Source organism: Lepidochelys olivacea, assembly GCF_965140295.1.
Source record: "Lepidochelys olivacea isolate rLepOli2 genome assembly, chromosome: 2".
In the NCBI taxonomy this organism is placed as follows: domain Eukaryota; kingdom Metazoa; phylum Chordata; order Testudines; family Cheloniidae; genus Lepidochelys; species Lepidochelys olivacea.
The window spans coordinates 138,534,910-138,561,780 of NC_140412.1; the positions used below are offsets into that span (position 1 = coordinate 138,534,910).

The 26,871-nt window shown below is 43.6% G+C and overlaps 1 protein-coding gene across 3 annotated transcripts in view; it reads right to left on the reverse strand.

Moving 5' to 3' along the window:
• TRIO (trio Rho guanine nucleotide exchange factor) overlaps positions 1-26,871 on the reverse strand; it is a 401,689-nt gene that overhangs the window by 135,486 nt on the left and 239,332 nt on the right. For all 3 annotated transcript variants that reach the window (XM_084621487.1, XM_084621488.1, XM_084621489.1), the window contains exons 18-27: positions 26,692-26,841; positions 24,795-24,909; positions 15,671-15,786; positions 9,899-10,021; positions 8,137-8,331; positions 7,892-8,007; positions 7,071-7,137; positions 6,198-6,307; positions 4,088-4,157; positions 3,482-3,571 (exon numbers count right to left, since the gene is read on the reverse strand). In XM_084621487.1, the coding sequence (XP_084477613.1) occupies positions 3,482-3,571; positions 4,088-4,157; positions 6,198-6,307; positions 7,071-7,137; positions 7,892-8,007; positions 8,137-8,331; positions 9,899-10,021; positions 15,671-15,786; positions 24,795-24,909; positions 26,692-26,841 (1,152 nt within the window). The remainder of the gene's footprint in view (positions 1-3,481; positions 3,572-4,087; positions 4,158-6,197; positions 6,308-7,070; positions 7,138-7,891; positions 8,008-8,136; positions 8,332-9,898; positions 10,022-15,670; positions 15,787-24,794; positions 24,910-26,691; positions 26,842-26,871) is intronic.

Sequence of the window (26,871 nt, forward strand, 5' to 3'; positions counted from 1 at the left end):
GTTTGAAGCTGAAACGCTAGATTTCTTTAATAGACTCAGAAGCATAAGGTACTGTTTTTAAGGAAATCTTAGGTTTGAGGTGTTAAACAGTTGCAAACAGCATCCCCCTATAATATACAATGCAGTCTTAGCTTCTACATATACTTAGCTATGAATGTTACATGCATGTTGTTGTGCTCATATATGTACCAAGTGTGCATTCATTTGCATACACACACTTTTTACATCAACATTAGTTGCCTAATTACACATTACGTAGGATTATTTGGTTCTCTCTGACTAGTTTTCTCTCCCAACACAGCTCTTCATTTTCATGTAGTAGAAATGCAGCATGTGGAAGTCCAACGTGATGGGTCTTTAAAACATTCATACTGTTTGGTGGCATTAGTGAAAGTTATTTGGCATACAGTTCAGATACCTGTAAAGATTTTTTTAGAGGTGATTAAATCACAAGCCCCTTTTTTCTCCTCTTTGCACAAACAGTTCTTCCCAGTATCCATTTCACTAGTGATGGCTCAGAGTACATACTTAGGAGGGAGCACCATAATTGGCATTTAAATACAAATGCACTCTTTAACCAAGGGCACATTTGGAAAGGGAATCTTAGTCCTCTATTGTGGCAACTATGAGTCCTCAATGAAGTTCGGTGCTCAAAGTCCAGAAGCAGTTGCTGCCTTTATGCCCTTGTCTCAAGTGGACATCACATATACCTTGTAAGGAACTTCCATATAAAAGCAAGTTGTGCCATAATTAGATTAGCAGCTGTGACGGGGTGATAAACCCCTCATTGGACGGGAGGGAAGTTAAGGTGCAGCTCTGGGCTAAGAGTTGGTTGCTTATGTTAGCAACAAGAAGGTGGTCAGGGAAAGTGAGGGACCCCTACTGAATGGGGGAGGCAACCTAGTGACAGATGATGTGGAAAAAGCTGAAGTACTCAATGCTTTTTTTGCCTCGGTCTTCACAGACAAGGTCAGCTCCCAGACTGCTGCACTGGGCAGCCCAGTATGGAGAGGAGGTGAGCAGCCCTCAATGGTGAAAGAACAGGTTAAGGACTATTTAAAAAAGCTGGACATGCACAAGTCCATGGGCCTGGTTCTAATGCATCCGAGGGTGCTGAGGGAGTTGGTTGATGTAATTGCAGAGCCATTGGCCATTATCTTTGAAAATTCCCCTGGACTACTGGAAAAAGACAAATATAGTGCCCATCTTTAAAAAAGGGAAGAAGGAGAACTACAGACTGGTCACAGCCTCACCTCAGTCCCTGGAAAAGTCATGGAGCAGGTTCTCAAGAAATCCATTTTGAAGAGGAGAGGAAGGTGATCAGGAACAGTCAACATGGATTCCCCAAGGGCACGTCATACTTGACCAACCTGATTGCCTTCTAGGATGAGATAACTGCCTCTGTAGATATGGGGAAAGCAGTGGACGCGATATAGCTTGACTTTAGCAAAGCTTTTGATATGGTCTCCCACAGTATTCTTGCCAGCAAGTTAAAAAAGTATGGATTGGATGAATGGATTATAAAGTGGATAGAAAGCCGACTAGATCGTCGGGCTCAATGAGCAGTGATCAACAGCTCAATGTCTAGTTGGCAGCCAGTATCAAGCAGAGTGCCCTAGGGGGTCGGTCCTGGGACCAGTTTTGTTCAACATCTTGATGACGGGATGGATTTCACAATCAGCAAGTTCACAGATGACACTAAACTGGGAGATCGATATGCTGGAGGGTAGGGATAGGGTCCAGAATGACTTAGACAAATTGGAGGATTGGGCCAAAAGAAATTTGATGAGATTCAACAAGAACAAGTGCAGAGTCCTGCACTTAGGATGGAAGAATCCCATGCACTGCTTACAGGCTGAGGATCGACTGGCTATGAGGCAGTTCTGCAGAAAAGGACCTGGGGATTACAGTGGACAAGAAGCTGGTTATGAGTCATCAGTGTGCCCTTGTTGCCAAGAAGGCTAATGGCATTTTGGGCTGTATGAATAGGAGCATTGCCAGAAGATCGAGGGATGTGATCATTCCCCTCTGTTCAGCATTGCTGAGGCCTCATCTGGAGTACTGTGTCTAGTTTTGGGCCCCATACTAAAAGAAGGATGTGGAAAAATTGGAGAGAGTCCAGTGGAGGGCAATGGAAATGATTAGGGGCTGGGGCGCATGACTTATGAGGAAAGGCTGAGGGAACTGGGATTGTTTAGTCTGAAGAAGAGTGAGGGGGCATTTGATAGCAGCCTTCAACTACCTGAAGGGGGGTTCCAACGAGGATGAAGCTCAGCTGCTCTCAGCGGTGGCAGATGACAGAAAAAGAAGCAATGGTCTCAAGTTGCAGTGGGGGAGGTCTAGGTTGGATATTAGGAAAACCTATTTCACTAGGAAGGTGGTGAAGCACTGAAGTGGGTTACCTAGGGAGGTGGTGGAATCTCCATCCTTAGAGGTTTTTAAGTCCCGTCTTGACAAAGTCCTGGCTCGGATGATTTAGTTGTGGTTGATCCTGCTTTGAGCAGGGGGTTGGACTAGATGACTTCCTGAGGTCTCTTCCAACCCTAATCTTCTATGATTCTAAGAAGGCAGGAGGACCTGAGCTGAGTCCACACCGAACCAGGAAGTGGAGGAGCCACAGCACCCAGCAACTGAAGCAGGGCTGGAAACTCAGAAGGTGATGTTTCCCAGGGATGGGCGGTGGCTGGATGGGGTGCATGCCAAGGTAGAAAGTGACCCAGGGAAGTCAACTTGGGGCAGACATCAGATGCCGACAGGTGTGCAGCCAAACCAGCCTCAAAGGGCCCTGGGTTGGAACCTGGTGTAGGGGGAAGGACCTGGTTTCCCTACCCCACTCTACCCTGTATCCACTAAGAGGAGCTGCTGCCCTGAGAACTGTATGCATTCAATGGAGATGCGTGAACCACACCCACTAGGTGCAACGGCTACCGTAGATGCTAACCAATAGGCAGGAGACCCTTTCCCCCTGATTACAGTAGCTTTGAACAGTACATTGAAAAGAAATATAAGCAGGTTACTGTTAATATACATTTTTATGCTGCTAGTCCAAGATTTTAGTCTTGATTCAGTGCAATCAAACTGAACCAAATTCATCGTTGTTAGAATATGCAGCATCTGTCTCTAAAACTGTAGTTTTATATGTGAGTTTTAGTTGCTAAAATCTGTTTGCATTTCAAAACAGATATTCAACCATTGCTATGTTTCCAATTCCTTTGATAGGTAATAGCGACTGTTTAAAATTATATTTTAATTGATTTTTAGGGGACTAAAATAGCAATAAAACACTATATATTAGACACCAGAGACATAAAAGTTCTTCGATTTAACTGACATTGTGTTGTAGGATTATTAATTATGGAGAGTTTATCTGGTGTTACTAGTCGATGTCCAATTTCTTAGGCATTCCAATGTAATTAGAACTGCATGATTAATAACAACCCATCCATATTTTTAATATATATACAAAGAGTCTGGTACTTACATCAAAATATGCTCCTGCATGCTCCAATATCAGCTGAGTAGAATCTGGCTTATTTTTACAATATGTAACATACATTTGAAACTTGTCTGCCTGCAGAACAAAATGCAAATTTAAACAGCTTACGAAACAGCATTTCCACTGCCTGAAACCAGACAAACTACAGGGGAGTCTTTTCCAATTCAACCCAACATTGTGAGAAAATACACAACCTAATTAGAGCCCTGGGCAGATACAAAATTTGTATCCACATCCAATCCAGGATCCGCAAACATGGTCAGTGGATATCCACAGATTTGCAGGGCTCTAAACATATTACAATCAAAATAATAAAAAGGAATGAGAAAGTTGATTTATAGTTAAGTGAGCTATATTCTGCCTCAAGTGTATGCACGCAACTCAAACTGATTTCAGTGGGAGCCATATTCTTGCATTTGTTGGCAGACATTGGCTTTTTAATTCAAGTCAATAGTTTGTTTACTCCAAGAGGAAAAAAAGTACTTCTACAAATCCACTAATTAAGAAAAAGACTACACAAAACGAAAGTCTCCATCTCCTTCTGCTCTCGATTTCCTTTGTTACTTCTAACACCAACCAGGATTTCATTACCCAAGTTACGAAGCAGTGCCCAACATCTTCTGGTAATTGTTCGTATTTCTCCAGCTCCTTTAGGAATATGCTACGGGTAGAGAAAAACAGAACACCATTAAAAGGAACATGGCATGTTTTCATTAGGGCAGCTAACATTTATTTAGAGTTTAAGCAGATATATTGTTAGAGGATCTTCATACCAACAGCATGGTCTGACAACTGGATCAAGATACTATGAATGGATGAGAATCTGGGGTGCCAGGACCCTATAAATACCACATCTCAAACAACACAGATTTTAAATAGTTGGTGATAAATACTGTTGTATTGACTTTTCTTTTACTGCTACTATTACCTACTCACTGTAGTAACTGTTGCTGTTCCCTTCAGAAAGGGGCTAATTGGTGTCCTCTCACCTAAGCCCCACGAATGGTTTAATTTTTAAAATGTCAGTAAAAAATAGAAAAAGAGATGGAGGCCAGCCCCAGCAATAAAAGCCTTCCCCCCCCACCCCTAAAAAAGCCAATCAATGAAGGGAAAAAAACCTCCATTATCTATACCCATAATAAATTATTTATGAAGTTATTTAAGGGCAGCAACAGGTGCATACAAAGTAATCAACAAGTGGCTTTCTTTGCAAGCCTATTCCTTTCACAGCTAAAGTAATTTGTTATTGATCTAAGCTCCTGGTATGAATTTTATTAAGTCTGAGATTTTTCACTACTGATGCGGCATACTGCATACTGCTATTGTACCTCGTGGATCATTAGAGAATATAGCTGTTGTGAATCCCTCAGATAATATACAAAATGGTAGCTCTGCTAGACATTATTATTATTATTTCTATTACAACAGCATGTAAAAGCACCCATCAGGGTCTGGATGGTGATAAGCCAGGCAACAGACAAACACACAGGCTTACATGGTCTGTCACTCAAAAAGATTTCAATCGAACTTAATATGAGATGCAGTAAGTGCATGTAACAAACAACAGGAAAACGTGACTAAGGCTAGCTAAACATAATGCTTCTGAATCATTAAGAGTTAAAAAAAAGGTATACTGAACAAGTGTCCATATCAAACTCCTTGTAACCAGTGCTAATGCAATCCTTTTTGGCAATTTTCACAGTAGGGCCAAGGAACAACAGAAAAAGAGACTGAACTACCCCCTCCCACTAGCAGTGGTTTCTAAAAGTCAGAAATGAGCCCACTGGCAGGTGAACATGATGAACCTGACACAACCACTGCCAGTGCTAAGTAAAATCAGTGGTGCCCATCTCTTCAAGGCAATCAACCAGTCTAGAACTTTACTTAAGCGTTCAAATTGCTTCTTAAAAAATTCAAGATTAGTAGACATATCTGGGACAGAGAAGGTCATTTTAAATGGAATTATATAGCTATTTACTGAAAAATGCTACAATGGAAGCAAGTAATTCAACAATGGGGGAGACACTTTAGCTACTGCTGTGGCAAAACGTCCTTTATTCATTTATATTGTGATACAGGAGGGCCAGGGAGCAATGGTAGAATGGTTGAGGGGAAATATATAAGCCCTAGGCTAATTAAGGCGTAGTTCCCTGTAGACTAGGGAGGGTTGCTACAGGTTAATTGGAGCACCTGTGGTCAATTAAACCCTGTCAGGAACCAAATAAAACTCACTGCTTCAGGCAGTCAGAGGAGGAGGAGGAAGGAGAGAGGACTGGAGCTTGGAGATGTGTTGAGAGTTTTGGAAGACCTGAACACTGAAGTAAGGGAGACCCTGCCCCAGCAGTACAGGGAGACTCCCTTCCCCGCAGCATCTCAGGACCGAGGGTAACCCCATCTAAGGGGGACGAGGGTAAGAAACCCGCAGAGATTGAGAGGGGCTGGGACTCAGAGTGAAGAGCAAACCCAGACCCCTCCCCTGCTTCCCTCCTCTACCACCTTCCCGGGCTAGTTGCAGGGCCCTTGGCACCCAAGAGCAGGGGCAAGGGGTGACATCTTAGCCTCTCTCCAAGAAAAGCTCAGGACCCACCATATAAACATCGGCCATCTTGCCACAATATACACAATATTCTGACTGGGAAATACCTGAAGTGATCACTTAATCTTTACTAGTAAACATAGGCATGGAAGCTAAGTTACTCACTTATTATGGAACTCATAGATTTCCTGCATGTTTCCAAAGATAATGTGTTCTTTGTTTACAATACCAGGTGGGATCTCCTCAACGCCACTGGTCATTTCCCACAGATACGTCTGACCAGAAGGAAAAAGGCACATGAAAAGCAATCAAGTTTCCAAACAGTTGCAGTTTCTGACATTTGTAAGTAAACATTTTCAAAGGGAGAAGTGCAGGAAAGTACAACTTATAATTGATTTTGGGGTATGGAGCTTTACACACTGTGCAGCTTCAAGAAAGTCAAGGCCTGAAAGTGACAATCAAATGTGCTCCTTGAGACTTAATCTTTTCAAATATGCAATATTCCTGACAACAAACAGTGCTTCAGGGTATTATACCAAGGTCATGTTTGGATTCCAGAAGTTTTCATTTTGTGTAATAGCTACTGCTGAGCATTACTTGCTCGAGTTTAACAATTACTGGGCACTTTTCCATGGAACCTCTCTGAATTTCTATTCAAAGAGAGTCAGCCAGTCCTGAAACAAGTGATAAACACAATGAAAGAATTAACAAAGGCTCATCTCTGCTACTAACAAAACAAACTGACCAAAAACCCAACAGAAGTGGATAGTCAGTTCTGAGACCATTAAAATGTTTTCTATTGAGCAAAGAGCAATAAAGTATTGTAAATAAAAATGAGCAAAAATAAAGCACATGGGATAAATTCTCCATTGGCTGACACCTGGTGCAATTATGTTGACACCAGCAAGTTAGCAGGAGGCAAAAATTAGCACAGAATTTGGCCCTGTGATGATAAACTAACAACACTTGGTTGCTAAAGAAATGCAGAAGCAAAATGATATACATAATGAAACCTTGTCCCATAAAATATACACTTACATCCATACATTCCCGGAGGTCTCTTACATAAGCCTTTTCTGTCTGAATTAGCTCAGCCATAATGAACCTTAAAAATGACAAAAGAATGAAAGATCAAATCGCAGCCTGCTAGAGCACAGGATAATGCTTTTCCACTAACCAGAATATGCTCTCTCCATTGCAATGAACTTACTCTATTTCCAATATTACAAGAAAAGCATATAAGAGATTAATTAGCATCAGAAGGACTTTTTGTTGGGGGAGGGGCTTCCAACACTAGCAAAGTTTACACTGGAAAAAAAAAATGGAGGGATGATGCAGCAAGGATTTTAAGACCATTAACACAGAGAGAGAGAAGAGGATCCGTTAGAAGCATGGGGCTACTATTCAACTGATTAAAAAAAGAAGAGCAATAGCTGCTACTATTCATGAGCAGGAAAAATCTCGACCTTTTATGGAGTTGTGTTACTTATTTAATATTATTTTAACAGTCGTATTTTGCAAATACTTTATCCTCACTGCTACTATTTCCCTCCTTGCCCACTTATTTTTCGTGAATTTTTCTGGATTTCTACCAATTCTTCTTCTTCTTCTTTTTTTAAAATGATCCTCATTTTAAGCTTGGTTTTGAACACTTCCTAAACCCAGATAGTGAAGAACCAAAATTGGAATAAGGCAATGAATAAGTCTGTGCAAGGCTATGGAAGGTACACTCTGGGTAGTACAGAGCTCTCCTTTGCTACATTCCTATTTAAAATGTTTTGCTAAATCTTGAAGTAAAAAAATGACAGTTGCTTCGCTAACAGTAATTTATATATTTATATCTGTAAAGACTGCATTACTCTTTCCTGCGGGCAGATTTTCGCTTTTCTTCATTAAGCTCATGAGCAGCATCTCGCAGTTTCACCTCTGATCCAGGAACACTAGCTGGGATTATATCCAGCTGCAGGCTTTTGCTCTGTATTAAGGAGAAAAGGGAAAATGGTTAAGGGAGGAGACAGGGAAAAACAATGGCCAATCAGCTACAAGGAGCTATGTTAAAGCATTTGCTTATTCGCCTATTAAAACATGCAGAAATTTCACTCACCGATTTATTTGAATCAGAAGAAATCCCCAGGGCTTTTTCTAAAGAGGTCCTATATTTCTCCATGCGCAGAGAGAAGTCTCTGTACCTCTTGTCCACGGCTGTGACACATTTTTTAATCTCTGCTGCATGGGCATGCCCTTTTTCACAAAAGCCATCAGCCAGCTGTATCAACAGCTTCACCCTCTCTTTGGTTTGCTGTGAAAAACAACAGGAAAATACTGCCAAGTAAAGTTACTGCCAAGTACCTATAATGTGAGGGCTCGTTTTGTATAATTAATTATTAAAAACAAGTGGAGGGCTGATAGAAGGTAACTGAATAAGTGTTACCTTCCATCATCTCCCTTCTAACCCACCCAAGTGTTTTTAAATACCATAATTTTTCCCAAGGAAAAGAAGATCAGCAAGTGCTGCCTGCTTCTTTATTATTTCAACAGCAGCAAAAAACCTCATGCTTTAAACCTTTGGAAATTCTCTTGACTGGAAATAGAGAATATCAGTTCTGCAAGGTAAGCTTTTAGGGCAAGGACCATGTCTTCTCAGGTGTTTCTATAGCTCCTGGCACCAAGGGTCTCTGATCCCTATTAAGGTCTTTAGGTACTACCACAATACAAACACTGGCCCTAAGCCTGCAAAGACTTATGCTCATACTTAAGGACAACGCATCCTCCTGGCAAATGGCTGCAAATGTGTAGGGAAGTTGCACTAAAATGGTACTTTAAAATGCGCACACTACCCGCTGTCTGCCACTGAAAATAACAGAGGCAGCATTGCATGGCAGAAGTTTAACATTAAGAGGGCTGGACCAAGTCTTTGGGGGGGACAGTGGGTTTGGTGTGCAGAGGCATGCTTAGTCCTTCCATATATAGAATCATAGAATATCAGGGTTGGAAGGGACCTCAGGAGGTCATCTAGTCCAACCCCCTGCTCAAAGCAGGACCAATTCCCAATTTTTGCCCCAAATCCCTAAATGGCCCCCTCAAGGATTGAACTCACAACCCTGGGTTTAGCAGGCCAGTGCTCAAACCACTGAGCTATCCCTCCCCCCCATATAATGTGACCAGTCTCTCCTTCCTTCCTCCATGACATCCTGCATTTCCAGCTATCTTTCTTTGATCACCACTCTTTACCAGCTTGAGGCTCCATGATTTTTCCACACAGGACAGAGAGCCAAGAGGTGTAGACAAAGTACAGCTTTTTAAATGGGGAGCAGGAGAGGGAAATTAGGGAAACTAATCCCTGCTGCAGTTACTTGTGCCAGAGTTCAACAATTAATAATGAACAAAATGTCCTGTGCCTGGAATGTTAGGTTTGCACCTGTAATGCTGGGTCCCATGTGGCCACAGTGTACAGAGAAGTAAGCCTGCCACTGCCTAGAAACATTGCAGTACAATATGTTGTTCTAGGTAAGAGCCATACCTGAATGATTGAATCTTTCATCTTGTGCTATCTTCTCATTAGTAAAGTGTTCAGTATTTTGAAGCACACAAACTGGAACATAATAAGCCTTACTGCTTTTTGCTAACATAAAATAAGATTTAAGAGTTGTGTTCCAGTTAAGTTCCAGATTGATCTGAAAACCAACCAAGCTGAGGACTCGAAAGGAAGTTATCTTTCTCCATTTTTAAGCGAGGTCACCACAGTCTTGTCAACGTAGGGTAACACCAGCAATTTTGTGTTTCATTTCATGTCAAGTGGAAACAGTTAAGAGAGCCAATACAGCAAGGTGAAGCTGGCCATACACCTGCTGTTGCTCTTTATTTACCTTTGCAGTGATCTGAAATTCTTCATGTTCTTTTAAAAGCTCTTGAGTGTGATGGATACTGGAACCAGTGGAAGTATGCGTGGATAAATAAAACTCTCCATTGTCATGGATCCATTCCAAAGCCTGAATAAAACAAGAAACAATGAAGAGTAGAAAAGAAAGTAGCATACTTTTTCAATAGACACCAATTTAAGTACTCAAGATACATAAAAATACTTGCATAATAAAATTACTAGACAGACCTATATTTCATTTTTATCCCTTCTACATTTCACCTGAAACAACTATGAAATGGAGTTTATCTACCTGTAATTGGAAGTCCTTCAAGATGTGTGATCCTTATCTGTAGTCCACACATGGGCATATATGCACGCCATGCACCTGAGTCTGGAAATTCTAACAGACAGCATCAGTTGACCTGCACACATGTGGTAGATCTCCTTGTACTCCCAATCAGGGGTATAAGAGGCAGTGCGGGTTCACACCTCTCCAATTCCTCTTTTTGCCACAAATTGAACAGGATCTAAAGCAGAGGGGATGTAGGGTGGGTAGTGGAATACAGATAGGGACCACACATTTTGAAGAATTTGCAGCTACCGGTAAATAATCTCCATTTCTTTTTGAAGTGCTGGTCCCTATGTGTAGTCTACATCTGGGTGACCGATAAGCAGTGCTCAGATTGGAAGGGTGAGAGGAAACCCTCAGAAAAGATGCTTGAAGTACTGCAGTTCCTACTGTTGCGTCTGCAGCAGAGGCCTGAACGAGCACGTAATGTCTGCACGTATCTAGTACTGCAATGTCCTACAGGGATACTGTAGAGGCAGCTTGTGCCCTTGTGGAGCGTGTCCTGCTGGTGTCAGAAGGAGGCATGCAAGCTAACTGGTAACACTCGATGATACACCTGAAAACCCAAACTGAATTTCTCTGAGAGGATATTGCTTGATCTTGCAATCTTTCTACGATGGCAAGAAGTAGTCTTGGTAATTTTCTGATGGGTTTGATCCTTTGAAGGTAGAACACCAGAGCATGTCCGACATCAAGGGAATTAAGTCTTTTCTCTTAGGTAGAAAAGTGGGGTTGTGGAAAAAGGAAAGGTAAGTAGATACTTCAGTTGACATGGAATTCAGAAATAACTTTGGGGAGGAACTTAGAATGGAAATGAACGGGTATCTTTTTCCTGTGAAAAACTGTATGAGGAGGGTCTGCCATGAGAGCTCCCAACTCACCCTCCTGGCCGAAGTATTAGCAACTAAAAATGAAAGTTTTATGAACAGGTTGGACATGGAGCCAAGGGTGGAAGTGTCTGTGTCCTTGAAAGATCAGTGTGTGGAAGTATGCGTCCTTCAGTCAAGGGTGACATACCAGTCTCCCGGATCCAGGGATGGGATGATACAGGCCAGGGAAATTATGCGGAACTTTAGCTTCTTTAAGTATTTGTTGAGGTCTCGTAGCTCCAGGATGGGCCATAGACGGCCCTGGGCCTTTGGGATTAAAAAGTACCACAAATAGAACCCCTTGTTCCTGTACTCAAGAGGAACTTCTTCCACTGCACCCAGCTGCAGTAACCCTTTTATCTCCTGCACTAGGAGACTCTTGTGAGAGGGGTCCCTGAAGAGGGATGGGAAGGCAGGTGGGAAGGGGGGTTAGAAAGGAACAGGAGGGTATAACCTTGCTCCACTGTGCTGAGGACCCATCGGTCCGAGGTTATAGTGGTTCAAGCAGAGAGAAAAAGGGGAAGGCGGTTGGAGAACACTGGGACAGATGGATCTGGGGAACAGTCTTGTAGGTCACACTCAGGCGCACCCTGAAAATGACCGTTTGGCCCCTTGCTTGGTACGGGTCGAGCCCGACTGAGCGTAGGGTGGAGGCGGGTGGCTCAGATGGCACTTGTAGCCCTTGGCTCGTTTGTAGGGCTGGTCCTGCCATGGCTAGTTGCCCTGGCCCTGAGGGTGCTGCGGTTTGAACGGCTTATGTGCCGGTGCTGGGACGTAAAGACCCAGGGTTTTCAGAGTGGTGTGGGAGTCCTTGAGGCCACGCAACTTGTTGTCTGTTTGCTCCGCAAAAAGGGCTCGGCCGTCAAAGGGCAAGTCCTGCACTGACTGCTGGGCCTCGGTGGACAACCCAGAGAGGAACAACCAAGAGGCTCGCAGCATGGAGATAGCAGAAGCCATGGTTCCGGCAGCAACAGCATTGGCATCTGACGCTGCCTGGAGGGCCGCCTTGGCCGTGGTCATGCCTCATCGAGGATCACTCAGAACTCCCTCTTGGAAGCCTCAGGGAGCCACCCTTCGAACTTGGCCATGGCTTGCCACATATTAAAGTCACATCGGCCAAGGTGGGCTTGGTGGTTGGCCACTCTCAGTTGAAGGCTGGAAGACTAATAAATCTTAAACCCAAAGCGATCCTACCTCTCCGAGTCTTTATTTTGGTGTGTGGCCCTGGATTGTCCTTGCCTCTCTTTGTGGTTAACCACCTCCACCACAAGGGACTTGGGGCTGGGTGGGAGTATAAGTACTCATGCCCCTTGGTTGGCACGAAGTACTTGCTTTCAGCCCTCTGGGAGATAGGGGCCAGGGAAGAGGGGGTCTGCCACAGGGCATTAGTGATTTTGGAAACCCCTTCATGAAGGGGTAGGACCACCCTGACAGGAGCCGAGGAGGAGAGGACATCAAACAGGGAGTCCGAGGGCTCTTTCAGTTCCTCTGCCTGAAGCCCCAGGTTGGATGCAACCCTTTTCAAAAGTTCCTGGTGAGCTTTGGCGTCATCTTGAGGAAGTGGGTGAGGGGGCCCTGTGATAGCCTCCTCTGGCAACGATGAGGATGATGCTGGTGCCGCAGTGTCCTCTACTTCCATTGGTGGTCCAGCAGCTTGCTCCCCTGGATCCTCCTGGACCTGTGGGTCCTACCCCCTGAAGCCTCGAGCACTGGAGCGGGATGGGATGCTGAGGCCACTGGCTTCTCCGAGGCTCTCGATGCTGACCAGACAGCCTGGGAAGTTTGGGTGAACCCCCAAGGGTTCTACAGGTACCATGGCGCCAGCTACTGCACCTGGGCCAGCGGGACAGGTTTCGGTGCTGATGATGTAGGCAGAACTGCAGGCACCAGGGATTGTCCCGCAGTCAGGGAACCTAGCTCCATGTCAGAGGTATAAATGGAGCGGTCGGTACCAGGTGACCAGGATTGGGTGGAGCGCTGGCTCTTGTCCAACTGGTGCCGGTCACTGTGTCCCAAAGCTGACCTGTCCGAGTGAGACGGGCGTCTTGGCTGGGATCTCAGGGACCGACGGTGTTCAGTGGATCTGCATCGGAGACCCAGCGATACACGCCTCATGCTACTCCACCAGTACCAAAACCGGGAGCTAATACAGGCCGCTTGCCAAGAGGATCTTCCCAGGTAGGGTGACCAACTGCTAGGAGACAGACGATGACGGTCCAGTGATCTCTGATCCTCGGTTCCGTGATCAGTACCAGGCCCTTGGAGACGGATGGGGCCGCTCCAGGAGTTTTTGCCGGATGGCGTATGCCTCAGAAGGTCTGCGCCAATCTACCGGCGAGGTACATCTCAAGTCCCTCGATCGGTGCCCCCTGTGAGGAGACCAAAGAAAACTCCGCTGAGTCTGCCTCTCTAGTCCTGAGGTGTGATGGCTTTGAGTGGCGGAACGTCCCTCTCGATGGGGAACAGTGCTGCTGAAGCAGGGACTCCTGCATAGGTCCCAGCGTGGGTTTCCCCCGAGACCGGGGTACCGCTGGAGCCGATGTGGACGGCACTAGGAGCACCAGGATCTCCTGAGCTGCTTGAAGGGCTTTGGGCGTCAAAGGCACCTGAAGTTGGCCAGAGCCTGCGCCGCTATCTGGAGTTGCAGGAGAAGTATGGGATGGGCTGCACTGCTCAACTTGAGCTGGGGCCTGACTTCCCAAAGGAGGCGTTGAGCTGCCCAGCACGGGTCGTGGCTCGCCCCCAGCCCTCTCCTTTCCCTTATGGGAGGTAGGAGAGCTTCCCTTCACAATCTTTTTTAGCTTCTTGACCAGAGTCGTGGAGGGGGATCATTGCCAGTTTGTAGGCGGCGCCAGCGAAACACTGTGCACGGAGGCTGCGGGGCTCGGGGCAGAGTCGGACCGCTGCCGGAGGGAGGGCCGACTCCATTAGGAACGCTTTCAGACAGATATCCTGCTCCTTCTTCGTCCCAGCTTTAAAGAACTTGCAGATACAGCACTTGTCACTTATGGGTCCCTCGCCTAAGCACCTTAGGTACCTGGTGTGTGGATAGCTGATGAGCATAGACCGTTTGCAGCAATCGCAGGGCATGCCCCGTCCCCCAGCTGAGTCCGGTTCGGGACTAACAAAGAATTGAGAACTACTACTAAGGGTAACTAAGAAACTACTAACTATATACAACTATATTACAGGTTTTCAAAGGTTTGCAAGAACAGAGAACGAAACAACGCTAGCTGAGGCGGTCGATGTTTCAGCACCATCGCTGGTGGCAAGAAGGAATTGAGGATGTGGGGAGCTGGTGATGACACTTATACCGCACCATGCGGGCGCCACTCCAGAGGGCACCAGAACCAGTCCCCTACTGAGGGAAAAACTTCCGACACCAGTGCATGTGGCGAGCACACACCCCAAATCTGGAATGGACATGAGCAAGCACTCAAAGAAGAGCCATACAGCCAGGCTGTATCCAAGCTTGGGTGCTTCTGCCCATACCATATTTCTGAAATTCAGCCTTTTCTGTCTCTCCAGACTGGGAAGTCATTTTCTCGAGACGCAATTATTCTAATTTCTACCTCTCTGGCCTCAATGACAGTGACTCCTACATAGTCATTCCAAACAGTGGGTAGCTAGGATGCGGATATATAGTACCTAAGGGGTAGCTGCCAGAGGTAGAATACCTCCTGAACTGAATTTCGAATATTCCTGGGCAAGTACACCAGGAGCCAAATGACACAAGGAGGCCAGACATCTGCTAAAGCCACCTACACAAGAGACAGCCAGCATGATGCTGCCTGTACTGACTGGGCCAAGTGGACCAAAAAACAGAGTATTTGACAGAACTTTGTGTGTCATCTAGTCAATTCCAAGAAGTTAAAAGCCATTTCAATTACTACTTCTGCCTTGGAGTTCCCCTGATATTTTTATGGTTTAAAAATCACTTCTCTTTTTAAATATTCTCTCCACCATTGTGTAATAGACCCACACAAATGTATGACGTTAACCCAGTAAGCAGGACAAACAGTAAAACCGAGTGTATACAAAGTGTTATTAAATGCACACAATAGTGAAGATTTTTCTTCCCTGATCTTTCACTTACAATGATGTTATTTAACAGTTCTGAAGATACTCAAAAGTAATGCAGTTTTTAAAGGTAATATTGTTATGACTCAGCCTTTCAGGTATTTCCTTATTCATATTATTTTGCATTGGTAGAATTTACTAAAATATTTAACAATTTATTCAACACAGCCTGGCAAAAAAACAACTCAACAGTGGGGTAAAACAACCACCTGTTTGTAGTACAATATGACAGTGATAGATTGGTTATTGGTGGCTGCCTACATTTTTTTTTTTAAATTATTTCTAGTGTTCTAATTAGAGGGAGGAGTGGAGTAAGGTTTTTAAACCTTGATTCTTAATAGTCTGCCTTTCAGAAGTTCCGAGTAGCATAGTCAATGGGAGCAACCTACTCCCTCAAAGTCAGGCGATAAGCCACACCTTGATCTGCATGGGATTTGAGTTGCATGGAATGGAAAATGTTCTTAGATAAAATCCTGACCTGTTTGGCACTTCTTTCAAAGACCACATACTGCTGACACTGGTCAAGGCGCCTTTTTCTCATTGTCCAGTAATGCAGCACGCGGTTCTCCCTCTGGAAGAGTTCATTTAAGATATCTGCAGGGACAGACAAATTAACTGAAGGTTATGGTCCTTTATTTTGTAATGAAGGGAAGCTGTGAGGCTAAAAGCTCTGCAAATAAATATTGTGTTGTATTAAGAAGTACACAAAGTTTCCTTTACAAATTTAAAAAAAAAATTGTTTTATAAACAGGGACACTGATTTAGTTAAAATAAAGACTGGTGGTTTCATCAAAAAGTGGTACTGAAACAATAGGCTTTTGAGACTAGAGAGAGCACTTGATATAATGTAGGGGACAGTTCTGCACCAGGCTGGTGAGGAAAAAGAGAATGGGGACAAGTAGACAAGATGTATTTAAGCATTCAGGCTGAACATAATCAATAATCATTTCCCAACTGAAATTTCTAGAGTTCTATAAGGTATCTGGTGTCATGAAATAAACATGGGTGAACATACAGCCCAGGAATAAATACGTAAACAGATTTATTCTTGTGATATCCTAACTCACCTGAAACCCCATGCATGCAGAGAAATCCACTACAAAACTCAGAAATAAAATTACTATAATTAACATCCCTTCAAAAGTCAACAAGAATACTGTCAGTCAAACAAATCATGCACCGATTCAAATAGTCCCTAGTCCATTTGGTTTCAAGCAAATGAATTTATTACTTGGAAATGAAGACACATGTAAAAGCAGTTCTGCTGTTTATTATGCCATCTCTCTCCTTTCACACATCAGAGAATCCCGCAAACAGCAGGCCCTCAGGAATCCCCACCCACCTGCCACTGTTAATTTGATCTTTCATCCCCTCAGTTTGATTAACCACCATTTTCCCTTTTATGTCAATGACAAGGACTGGATGCACTTTACTGTCACTCAACTGTGGCCGAGAAAGGGGGAAATTCTGGATGGACACTAAAACAGAGGTTGGTTCTGATAAAAGCCACAGGATAGAGGGGGCGAGACGCTGGTGGAGAGAGAGAGGGAGTCTGATGAGATGCAAACTGGTCCTCCAACTTGGGTGGGGGCAGGGGGAGGGGAAGGAGAGAGATCAGGGATGAGCTAGTGCCTACTTAAAGATGCAAGTGAAGACTGAGGTTTAAGGCAGAGGAGATGCATATAGACATTTGTTTTAACGCTATTTTAATTCTACTGTTAGTTTCCATAAACAAATAAATCATAATTTTTGATTAAGCTGTCCTGAGTCACTGCAGTTCATTCTGGTCACAAACTTCCAGAAAGGACTGCACAGCCAGACCCAAACCCATTTAGGCTGGCTCAAACGAATGTGGCTTGTGAAACAGGAGTTTGTAACCTAATGACCCAGTCTAAAGTGGGATGAACTGCATACTTCCACTCTTGGAGAAGTGCACATAGAAGCCTTATGAGAGGAGACTCAAAGAGCTTGGTTTGTTTAGCCTAACCAAAAGAAGGCTGAGGGGAGATATGATTGCTCTGTATAAATACACCAGAGGGATAAATACCAGGAAGGGGAGTAATTATGTGAGTTAAGCGCCAATGTTGACACAAGAACGAATGGATAGAAATTGGCCATCAGCAAGTTTAGGCTTGAAATTAGGTTTCTAACCATTAGAGGAGTGAAGTTCTGCAACAGGCTTCAAGGGGAGCAAAAAGCCTAACTGGCTTCAAGACTCAGCTAGATAAGCTTATGGAGGAGATGGTATGACGAGAATGCCTACAATGGCATGTAGCTGATCTGTGACTGCCAGCAGCAAAAATTTCCAATGGCTGGTGATGGGACACTAGATGGGGAGGGTTCTGAGTCACTCCAGAAAATTCTTTCCCAGGTGTCTGGCTGATGGGTCTTGCCCAGATGCGCAGGGTCTAACTGATCAGCATATTTGAGGTAGGGAAGGAATTTTCCCCCAGGTCAAATGGACAGAGACCCTGAGGGTTTTATGCCTTCCTGTGCAGCATGGGGTATGGGTCACTTGCAGGTTAAAACTAGTGTAAATGGTGGATTCTCTGTCACCTGGAGTCTCTTAACCATGATTTGAGGACTTCCCTAACCCCTGGCTGAGTCACTGGTCTATTACAGGAGCAGGTGAATGAGGTTCTGTGGCCTGCAATGTACAAGAGGTCAGACTAGATGACCATGATGGTCCCTTCTGACCTTAAAGTCTATGAGTCTAAGCCTCTCACCTGGAAATAGTATCCCCAACGAGACTGGGAGAGAGCTCACAAGCATAGCTTGTCCCTGAACCATAAATAGTTTATAATCCCATTTTTTCAGTTACCTATTCCACTCCTCGGTTTTTGTGACTAGAAAGTAACATTTTCGACTGCCTCACAACTTTATCTCCCATTGTGCAATCCTTCTTTCCTCTATTTTATTTCTCCTCTTGCCCATTTGTACTCCAAATTCTTAGTGGGTATCACTTCTGTTCACATTATGCTCATACTTGTCATCCATCCTCATCAAGGTAACATTTCCCTTAGTGTCTTGCCTGTATCAACCCTATGACTGACTTTGCTGTTACTTCAAATGAGTAGGCCAAGTTCAGTAGTGGAGGTGCACACAGTGTGGGAATTAAACTCATGCACACTGAGCAGCTTCCCTCGATACAGCTTAATCGGCAAAGCAGACAGTGACAGGCAAGCAACAAAATTCAGAGGAATCAAAGCAGAAACGCTCATTTTCATAGTTGTTCATGCCAGCCCACAAAGCAATCTCTGAGGGAGGACTACACAGATGAGCCAGAACATTGGAGACCTATTTTACATATGATTAAATTTGAATTATGTAAAATAAATGACAGTATACAGAAAATATCTAGATCAGGGATGGGCAAACTTTTTGGCCTGAAGGCCACATCGGGGAACAAAACTGTATGGAGGGCCAGATAGGGAAGGCTGTGCCCCCGGAACAGCCTGGCCCCCACACCCTATTCAGCCCCATCCACTTCCTGTCCCCTGACTGCCCCCTCCTGGGGACCCCCTCTGCCCCAACCCGCCCCCACCCCCAGGGATCTCACCCCCTATCCAACCCCCCCCGCAACACACACACACTTCTCCCTGTACCCTGACTGCCCCGACCTATCCACACCCCTGCCCCGACAGGCCACCCCGGGACTCCCACGCCCTATCCAACCCCCGTGTTCCCTGACCCGACTGCCCCAGAACCTCCGCCCCACCCACCCAACCGCCCCCTGCGACCCAACCCCCCCACCGCTGCACGCGCCGCCCCCTTACCATGCCGCTCAGAGCGGCAGGAGATCACAGCCCACTGCCCGCATGGAGGCATGGCTGTGTGGGAGGGGGAGGGGCAGGAGGCGAACCTCCCGGGCCAGGAGCTCAAAGGCTGGGCTGGATGGTCCCGCGGGCTGGATGTGGCCCACAGGCTGTAGTTTGCCCACCTCTGATCTAGATCATAGATTCAAAGCCATATAAGCCATTAAACACCCTCCCCAAAAAGAAGCACATTAAAATAACACTGCAACCTTAATAGTCAAGTAGACAAAGTTCGGAAATGCCGGAATTAAGATTGCTTATGCAATTTAAATTTGCATCCCCTTGTGCGAATGCATTATAATACTATCTTTAAATGCATGTATTATATTTGGATCCAGCAGAAAAAGACACAGACACAGAGGGAGCTGATAGAAACTCAGCTGTCTGTTGCGATGGTTGTTCTATTGTTCTTGCAGCAAAAGTGAAAACAACATGAAAGTGAGGTTCTGCACTGCAGAGTTGGGGAGTGCTCAAATGTTTAAAGGGACAGGACATCATAACATAATCATATACTATTTTTTTCTATGGGACTACTGCTTCATTCAGTGGATTAGAAGTTATTCAATATATTTTTTTAACCTCCTGGTTCAATGTGTCGCCCAGGCTTCACGTAATGCACACCATCTAAACCCTACACAGAATACAAAATTATTGATTTTGTCCTGGATGTTTGCAGTGCTCTCACAATAGTATAACAGTGCTTCACAAACATCAACGTATCTTCACAAGAATCCTATGAGATTAGGTAGCACTATTCCCATTTTACAACTAGGGAACTGAGGATGAGAGAGATTAAAGCTAAAATTGGCATAAACATTTTGTATGCCCGACTTGAGACACACACGGTTTTCACAGTGCTTATTTTTATAGCATATTATGTATTTAAAGCACTGCTCCAATAGACTTCATTTTCAAGCACTCAGCACTTCACAGATCTAGACCCAGGTGTCTCATATTGTGTGTGCCTCACTTTCCTGGTGCCCAAACAGTGATCACCTGTGAACAGTTTGGCGTAAGTGACTTGCCCAGCACCACACATGAAGTCTGTGGCAGAGGTAGGAATAGAATCCAATTCTTCAGGGCAGCATTCAACGGCCTTAGCCCTGAGACCATGCCTTCGCTTCCTACATACCACTCAACCTCTGCAACAAATGAGGCAGGGTCAGAAATCCCACACAGAACTCAGGGTAAACACAATGGATTGCAATTGCTTTTTAGAGAGATTATGGTCTATTGTGTACATGAATATTTCAGGATTGTTTAAAGTATGGATTACATAAATGTTCAAGGAAGGACTTCAGAAATCCATAGTATTGACCGTACTAGACTAGAGTATCATGTACACGTGTGTCAAAGGAGTTTTAAAGACAGGTATTATTGTGCAGTATCCTGCCAGTAGAAGAACAATTACTTGGACTGCTTGAGACCTGCTTCCACTTCTAGCAGCAATTAAACCCATAATTAAGTTAGGCGGTGTTGCGAACAATTTTGTTCAGGATCCTTACATTTAGTTATTAAATTCAGGAACATGGATAAAATTAAAATGAGCACATTTGGCATTTCTTGGTACTCTGCGTAAGAGTACTCACAAACAGACTTTTGTCATGTTCATCCAATTTTACTTGTAGCATCATTCGATGCTTCTCAATGTAAGGAACTTCAAATTTGTAAAAACAGATGGCAAGGGCATGGCTTTACTTTTAGACTCATGGATTCTGATAATTCAAAGAAAGAAAGAAACAAAAATGTCCTATTACTGATATTTGAAAATTGGCTACCATAATTGTTACTCTGGGTATTTTGGTAACTTCTATGTCATGGGCAGGAACCTCAGCCCTGAAGGGAGCCCCCCTACCATCCCCTTCTTTGAACCTGTCTCCCCAACCCATCTCTCACCCCTTCCCTGCTGGCCATGAGAAGCGGGTGCTGAGATGTGCTGTCGTGCTGGGGGCAGGGGGAAGCTTCTGCCACGTACATCCTGTTTCTGCAAACCCTGTAGAGAGCTCACCCCGTTTACAGTAACTTTTATCCTCTCTGCTCTTCCCTATCCTTGTCCCACCCCCACGCCACTGTCTGGCAGCGCCCATTTCCCTTTCTTAAACCTGGTTCCTACCTCCCATCCCTGACTCTCCCCCTCTCTCTGCTTCCCCTCCCTCCATCTGTTTGAGCCCCATGCACACACAGTTTGCTCCCTGAACAAATTCAGCCCATCACTCCCTCCAATTTCCCCCACCACCACCCTTTTAGCCTCTGTTACTAGCAAGGGGCAAATTGTTATGCCATGTGAGGGCAAAATAAGGGCAGAAGCTTCACAAGACGTTACTAAGCATGCTCAGTAACAGCAAAGCAGCAAATTGTGTTGGGAAGCAGTCTGTGTTGCTACATTGGCTGGGCTCCCTGCATGGTAGATACAGGATAGCTGTGCACAGCTTACAGGGAATGTTAATACTAACTCAGGGTCAATGCACAGTACATGGCCAACAGGACAGCAACTCGGCCCATTAATATTATGATCTCCTAATTTGGTAAGAAGGGCAGTACCAGCCATAATTGTACCTCCATTCCCCTCATCTACTGAGCTCCCATTCCACTTTTCTGACAGGTTTCCCTTGATCGCATTTTCCCATCTACTTTGACAGTCTATCCGCCTACCACCACCTCTCAAACGCTCATCCTAGAGAAACGTTTCCCAGATTTCTGGGGAAATCTCAATGTATTACAACATTTCAGACTGGACACTACACAAAAATGGACATCTTGAGACTGACGTAACTGGAGTCAATTGTTATACACAGCATGTAAGATCTACTTAGCTAACTGGAACAGAGTCCATGCTATCAGAACATTGTACAGATGGTGTGCCAGTGAGAGACATTTGGCTGTGCTTTTGCAATGATTTATGCTATTAGTTCCTTTGGATGCCAAGAGCCAGAAAAAGATACTGTATAGCACAGCATGAAGTTATATAACAGTAGTGTGTTGAATTCAGCTGCTGACAAGCAGCTTTGCATATTTCCATCTCCTGAATTATACCCCTGCCCCATTAACAGTGGCCTCTCATAACATCTTCCAGGGGTGGTTAGAATAACAGCATGTTTCCTAAACTTTTTTGATTTGTATTGCAGGTACCACAAACTGCACCTCTTAAAGCCTTCCTGAGACAGGAGCAAAAGTAATGGATCTTAGACAGAGGATCACCCAGCCACCTCCTTCATTAAGTGGGTGTGTGTGTGGGGTGGGGGTGGGGGTGGGGTGAGTAACATACTTTTAAGCCTTCAGTACTAGACTTGACTGGTTTTATGAAATACGCATCCAGTGTGTTCTTGGAAAAGCCTTTTAAAATGTGAATTATAGGTGTGTATTTGTTCAGTTTTTCCTATGTTAAATGTATGATAAAAGTTTTAATCTCTATTTACAGAGCAGAGGCTTGCAGAGCAGACAGCATTTCAAGCTGTCAGATTCTTCTATGAACGAGAGGGAATGAAACGACTCTGAAATGTACTGCAGCTTGCATTTGACAAGAAATGTATTTATGGTTTTATTACTGTCCTTTATCATACTCCTTCCTTTTGTTTTTCTTAAATACACTTAGAAAAAGAAAAACTACCCTACAATGACTAGATTACCTCTGCAGGTACCTTCCACACCTACATTCCCTATGGTTCTATGATTTATCCGTTCAGCTACCACGGCAGTACTGAGTCCTACAAAGAAAAAAACCTCAGTACGCCTCAATACATCTTTTCAACACCATTACGTTGTTTTATGAAACAGATGAAGAATTTACTAAGATGAAAGGTGTATATTGCCTACATGTAAGTTATTGTAGATTTAGTTTTTCCTATATTTAGGTTATTGTCATCTGTGACTTGTATGTCTGAACTGAGCATGCCAATTACTATGTTCAACAGTGGTCCTCAGTCAGGTGTACGCATACCCCTGGGGGTACATCAGCTCATCTAGATATTTGCCTAGTTGTACAACAGGCTACATAAAAAACACTACTGAAGTCAGTACAAACTAAAATTTCATACAGACAGTACTTCTTTATTCTGTTCTGAATACTATGTACTGAAATGTAAGTACAATATTTATATTCCAATTGATTCATTTTATAATTATATGGTAAAAATGAGAAAGTAAGCAATTTTTCAATAATAGTGTGCTGTGATGCTTTTGTATTTTTACCTCTGATTCTGTAAGCAAGTAGTTTTTAAGAGAGGTAAAACTTGGGGATATGCAAGACAAATCAGACTCCTGAAAGGGGTACAGTAGTCTGGAAAGACTGAAAGCCACTGATGTAGGAGACCATGAAAAGTACAGTACAGGTACAGTAATACCCTGGAGGATACAGGTTGGTATTTCTCCCCTTTCTTCACTCAAATCTTTCTGGTTTACAGTAGGTGAGTTGATTGCACACCTACTGTGAATGTACCAATAGCAATCAGATTAAAAGTCTTTGTTGCTACACTACACTATTTCAAATTCTTACTTAAAAAAAAATCCATGAAGTTGTAAGAAAAAACCCTTATGTAAGCAATATATTTCTGAGTGGGTCTTAACCTCTTCATAAACTAATTCATGTTTTTATCCCTTCTCATATTCAGTGGTGTGACTCCATCCCTTGTGAACCCTCTTCAGTCTTCCATTTCAAATCATATATTTGTCTGACACCCACAATTCGTTTCCCCCATAGCCAGAACCACCTCAGATAGCTGCTGACATCCACAAACACAATTCAACATGGCTTAGCTTTCAATTTCAGCATAACCAGACTGTGTGAAGAAGCAACTGCAGAAAGTTCTTCAACCTGCAGTGCAACGAGGGGACAACCCTTCCTTCTGCAATACTTACACACACTCTACCTGTCTACTTTATGACCCAAACGTTTAGCCATAGTTAAAGTGTGGTTGGGGGAACGACAACTGGCAAACAAGCAATCATCACTCAAAAATCTATTGAAGAAAGATCCTTATTGTTCAAAACCTTCTCTGAGTTCTATCCCATTCCATCTGCATTTCTCCTATCTCATTTATTTTCTGAGCTTAAGTTCTGTTGGTGTAATACCACTGATCTTTGTTCTCTCTCCATCCACTGTTTCACTGTGGGCACTAACATCTCTCGCATTCCTCACCCGAGTGGACCAGTACTACCTTAAAGTCTTGCTCTGCCTAAATGAATACTGACAATTTTCAAATCCCATCTCAAGATCCATCTTCTTTTCTCCACCACCACAGATGCACACACATTTGTAGCTTTAATAGAACCATTTTACCCTACTACCTGGGCCTCCCAGTTATCCTATGTTCAATCAAGTACCTTTAAACTACTCCAGAGATTCAGTAGGCCATTTTCAAGTTTTGTGTTCTCCTAACACAGAATTCCCATTGCATTTTGCATAGCCCAGAATACCAAATGTGCTTATATAGATTTATTTGCTGTGGAATTCTTGACACTTCTATATGAAGAGCAATGCATTTAAGTCTCCATTTGTAAATTAAACATGACATTAACTTTGAAATACACAAATTGATAACAATCAAGCTTTATTTGGGTGCAAGACTCTTCCCTTTCTTAAAACTGAAAAATGAAGATGAGTGGTTACCAGCTATTTTAAACCTTCACCAGGGTTTATTATTTATATTTATTATTTATTTATTTATTATTTATAAGATCACTTATTTTCTGATAAATCTGAAATACTGTATCCGCCCTGGCTGGGGCTCACCCTCATTTTCTCAGATTTGTTGCAGCGCAAGAAGGCCAAATTCCTAACAGAACACTTACTTTTGACTTGTTGTTCAGGAGCTTTGATGTGAGTTACCATCCCTGGCATGTTTACACTATTCCTGTGCAGGTATTTCAGGAAGACATCAGCATTCCTCCGAGCCAGCGTACAAGCCTACGAGAAGATTCAGTAGCATTTGAAATTGCTGTGTTTGAAGGGGCATTAACAGACACATGGATACACACACTCCTTTTTCTGCTTACTATGTCCTATTCAATACAGAGCAGACAAACAGTTAAAAAGATCTCTATTTTCCAGGCAAATAGCAGTTAATCCAGGGCTAGGTTATCTGGCACTTAGCATTATATGTAATTTATACCTGAAGTTACTTAAAAGTGATCATCTTCTCCATACTTTTAAGTGCAGCTCAAGGTACACAGAGTAGATTGTTTTAACTTATTTGTCATTATTATGTAAACCAAGCGCACAACTTTCAGTAATCACCTGGATATTGTAAAAGATTCACCACTAGTTTACACTGAAAAAATAGTTGCTCTGCTGAAATGAAACCAAAAGTACTGAAAGAAGACATGCCCTTTAAAGGTCTTAAAAGCATTCAAACCAAAGAGCAACACAACAACCAGAATCTAACTGCATTGCCAAGAACCAGCATAGCTGCCTTCCTAACCTCAACTTCTGAATATATACCAAATTCTATATATAGGCCTGGTGTCCTTTGTTTGTAATGAAGTGGAACATCAAACTACTACTTTAAAAGGTTAGGTGAAGACAGAACAGATATGATCAATGACAAAGATCACTGAGACAGTAATTCATCAGATCATATTCTCACAACAGCCCAAAAGTTCAGACATTTGCAAGTGAGAGATCCATTTGACACTGCCCCTACAGTTATACGAAAATTCATGTTTTCAGTGGTGTTTGCAGCTCAGTATCTAACATTAAGAGGCTTTCAAACTACTCTAATACAACACCACAGGAAGGACATTCTGTATACTTACTGACCAATAGTATTTTCCATGCAGTCACACATCCCACAGGCAGAGGCTATCACAATTATTTTCAAGTGCCACTGATGTGTTACCATTGCTAAGTCACCTTATCAGCCAAAATTGAATACGAGTGGCCCAATACTACTGCCTTATCTTTTCTTCAGATTGCTGTTGTGTTGAATTTCTTGTACTATATTTTAAGATTGCATTTCTCTGGAAAACAGCAGCCTTCACACACACCCCCCACCTCCCGGCCGTCCTTTGTCTCCCTCTCCTGGTATTCTCTCCCCCACTCGTCTTCTCTACCCTTTCCCCTTCCAAACTGGCTCTCCTCTTCCTAAGTGATTTTTTATTTATAATTTGGTTACAAAATCTGAACCACTACCTTTATTTTAAGGGTAGGAGAATTGTAACAGGAATACTCAAAGACATGGTGGCACTATAGCGTTTTGGAGCTTTACTGTAGTGTAGAATATTATTTTGGGGTTTTTTAAGAGCAATTATAAAATACCATAGAAAAAGGAGCACAGAATCAGGTTTCCCCACTGCAGCTCTAGTTCTGCTGGGAGCTGCTTTGAGTCATGGGGAGCCACTGTGCTGAGCAGCTGTTGCTTCTTTTAAAGAAGTGTCTCTCAAGTGTTCTGGGAAGTGGAGGCTGCTGAAAAAAGTGAGTCCCAGCTGCACATCTATCACAGTGGGATGCCTGATTCTCCAAGCTATCTGCTGAAGTTGAATTGGAAACTTATTTATATAAACGGGCATACATTTTATGCACTTGGCAATGTTCTAATCACCACGAGAAACAGTCATATGCCATTCCCTGTGTAATCACCATTCAGGAGCTCACGAAGCCATACACCTGTCACTGGGTTTTTCTGGTCTATTCAAGATATGCGAGGATGTAACTGCTTGCTTCCCAACATGTAACTAACATCATCTTTACCTTCAGGAACGCTTCTTTTTGTTCAAGGTGCTTGCTTATCATAGGGGTCACGTGATCTGTTTCAGAGTTGGGACCCAGTTTGTCTGCTCCCCCACACCAGTCTTCTTCCCGCTTATATTCCTGCTCCAGACTCTCCAGCACACTGCAAACCTACCAGCCAAGAGGAGACAAATATCTCTA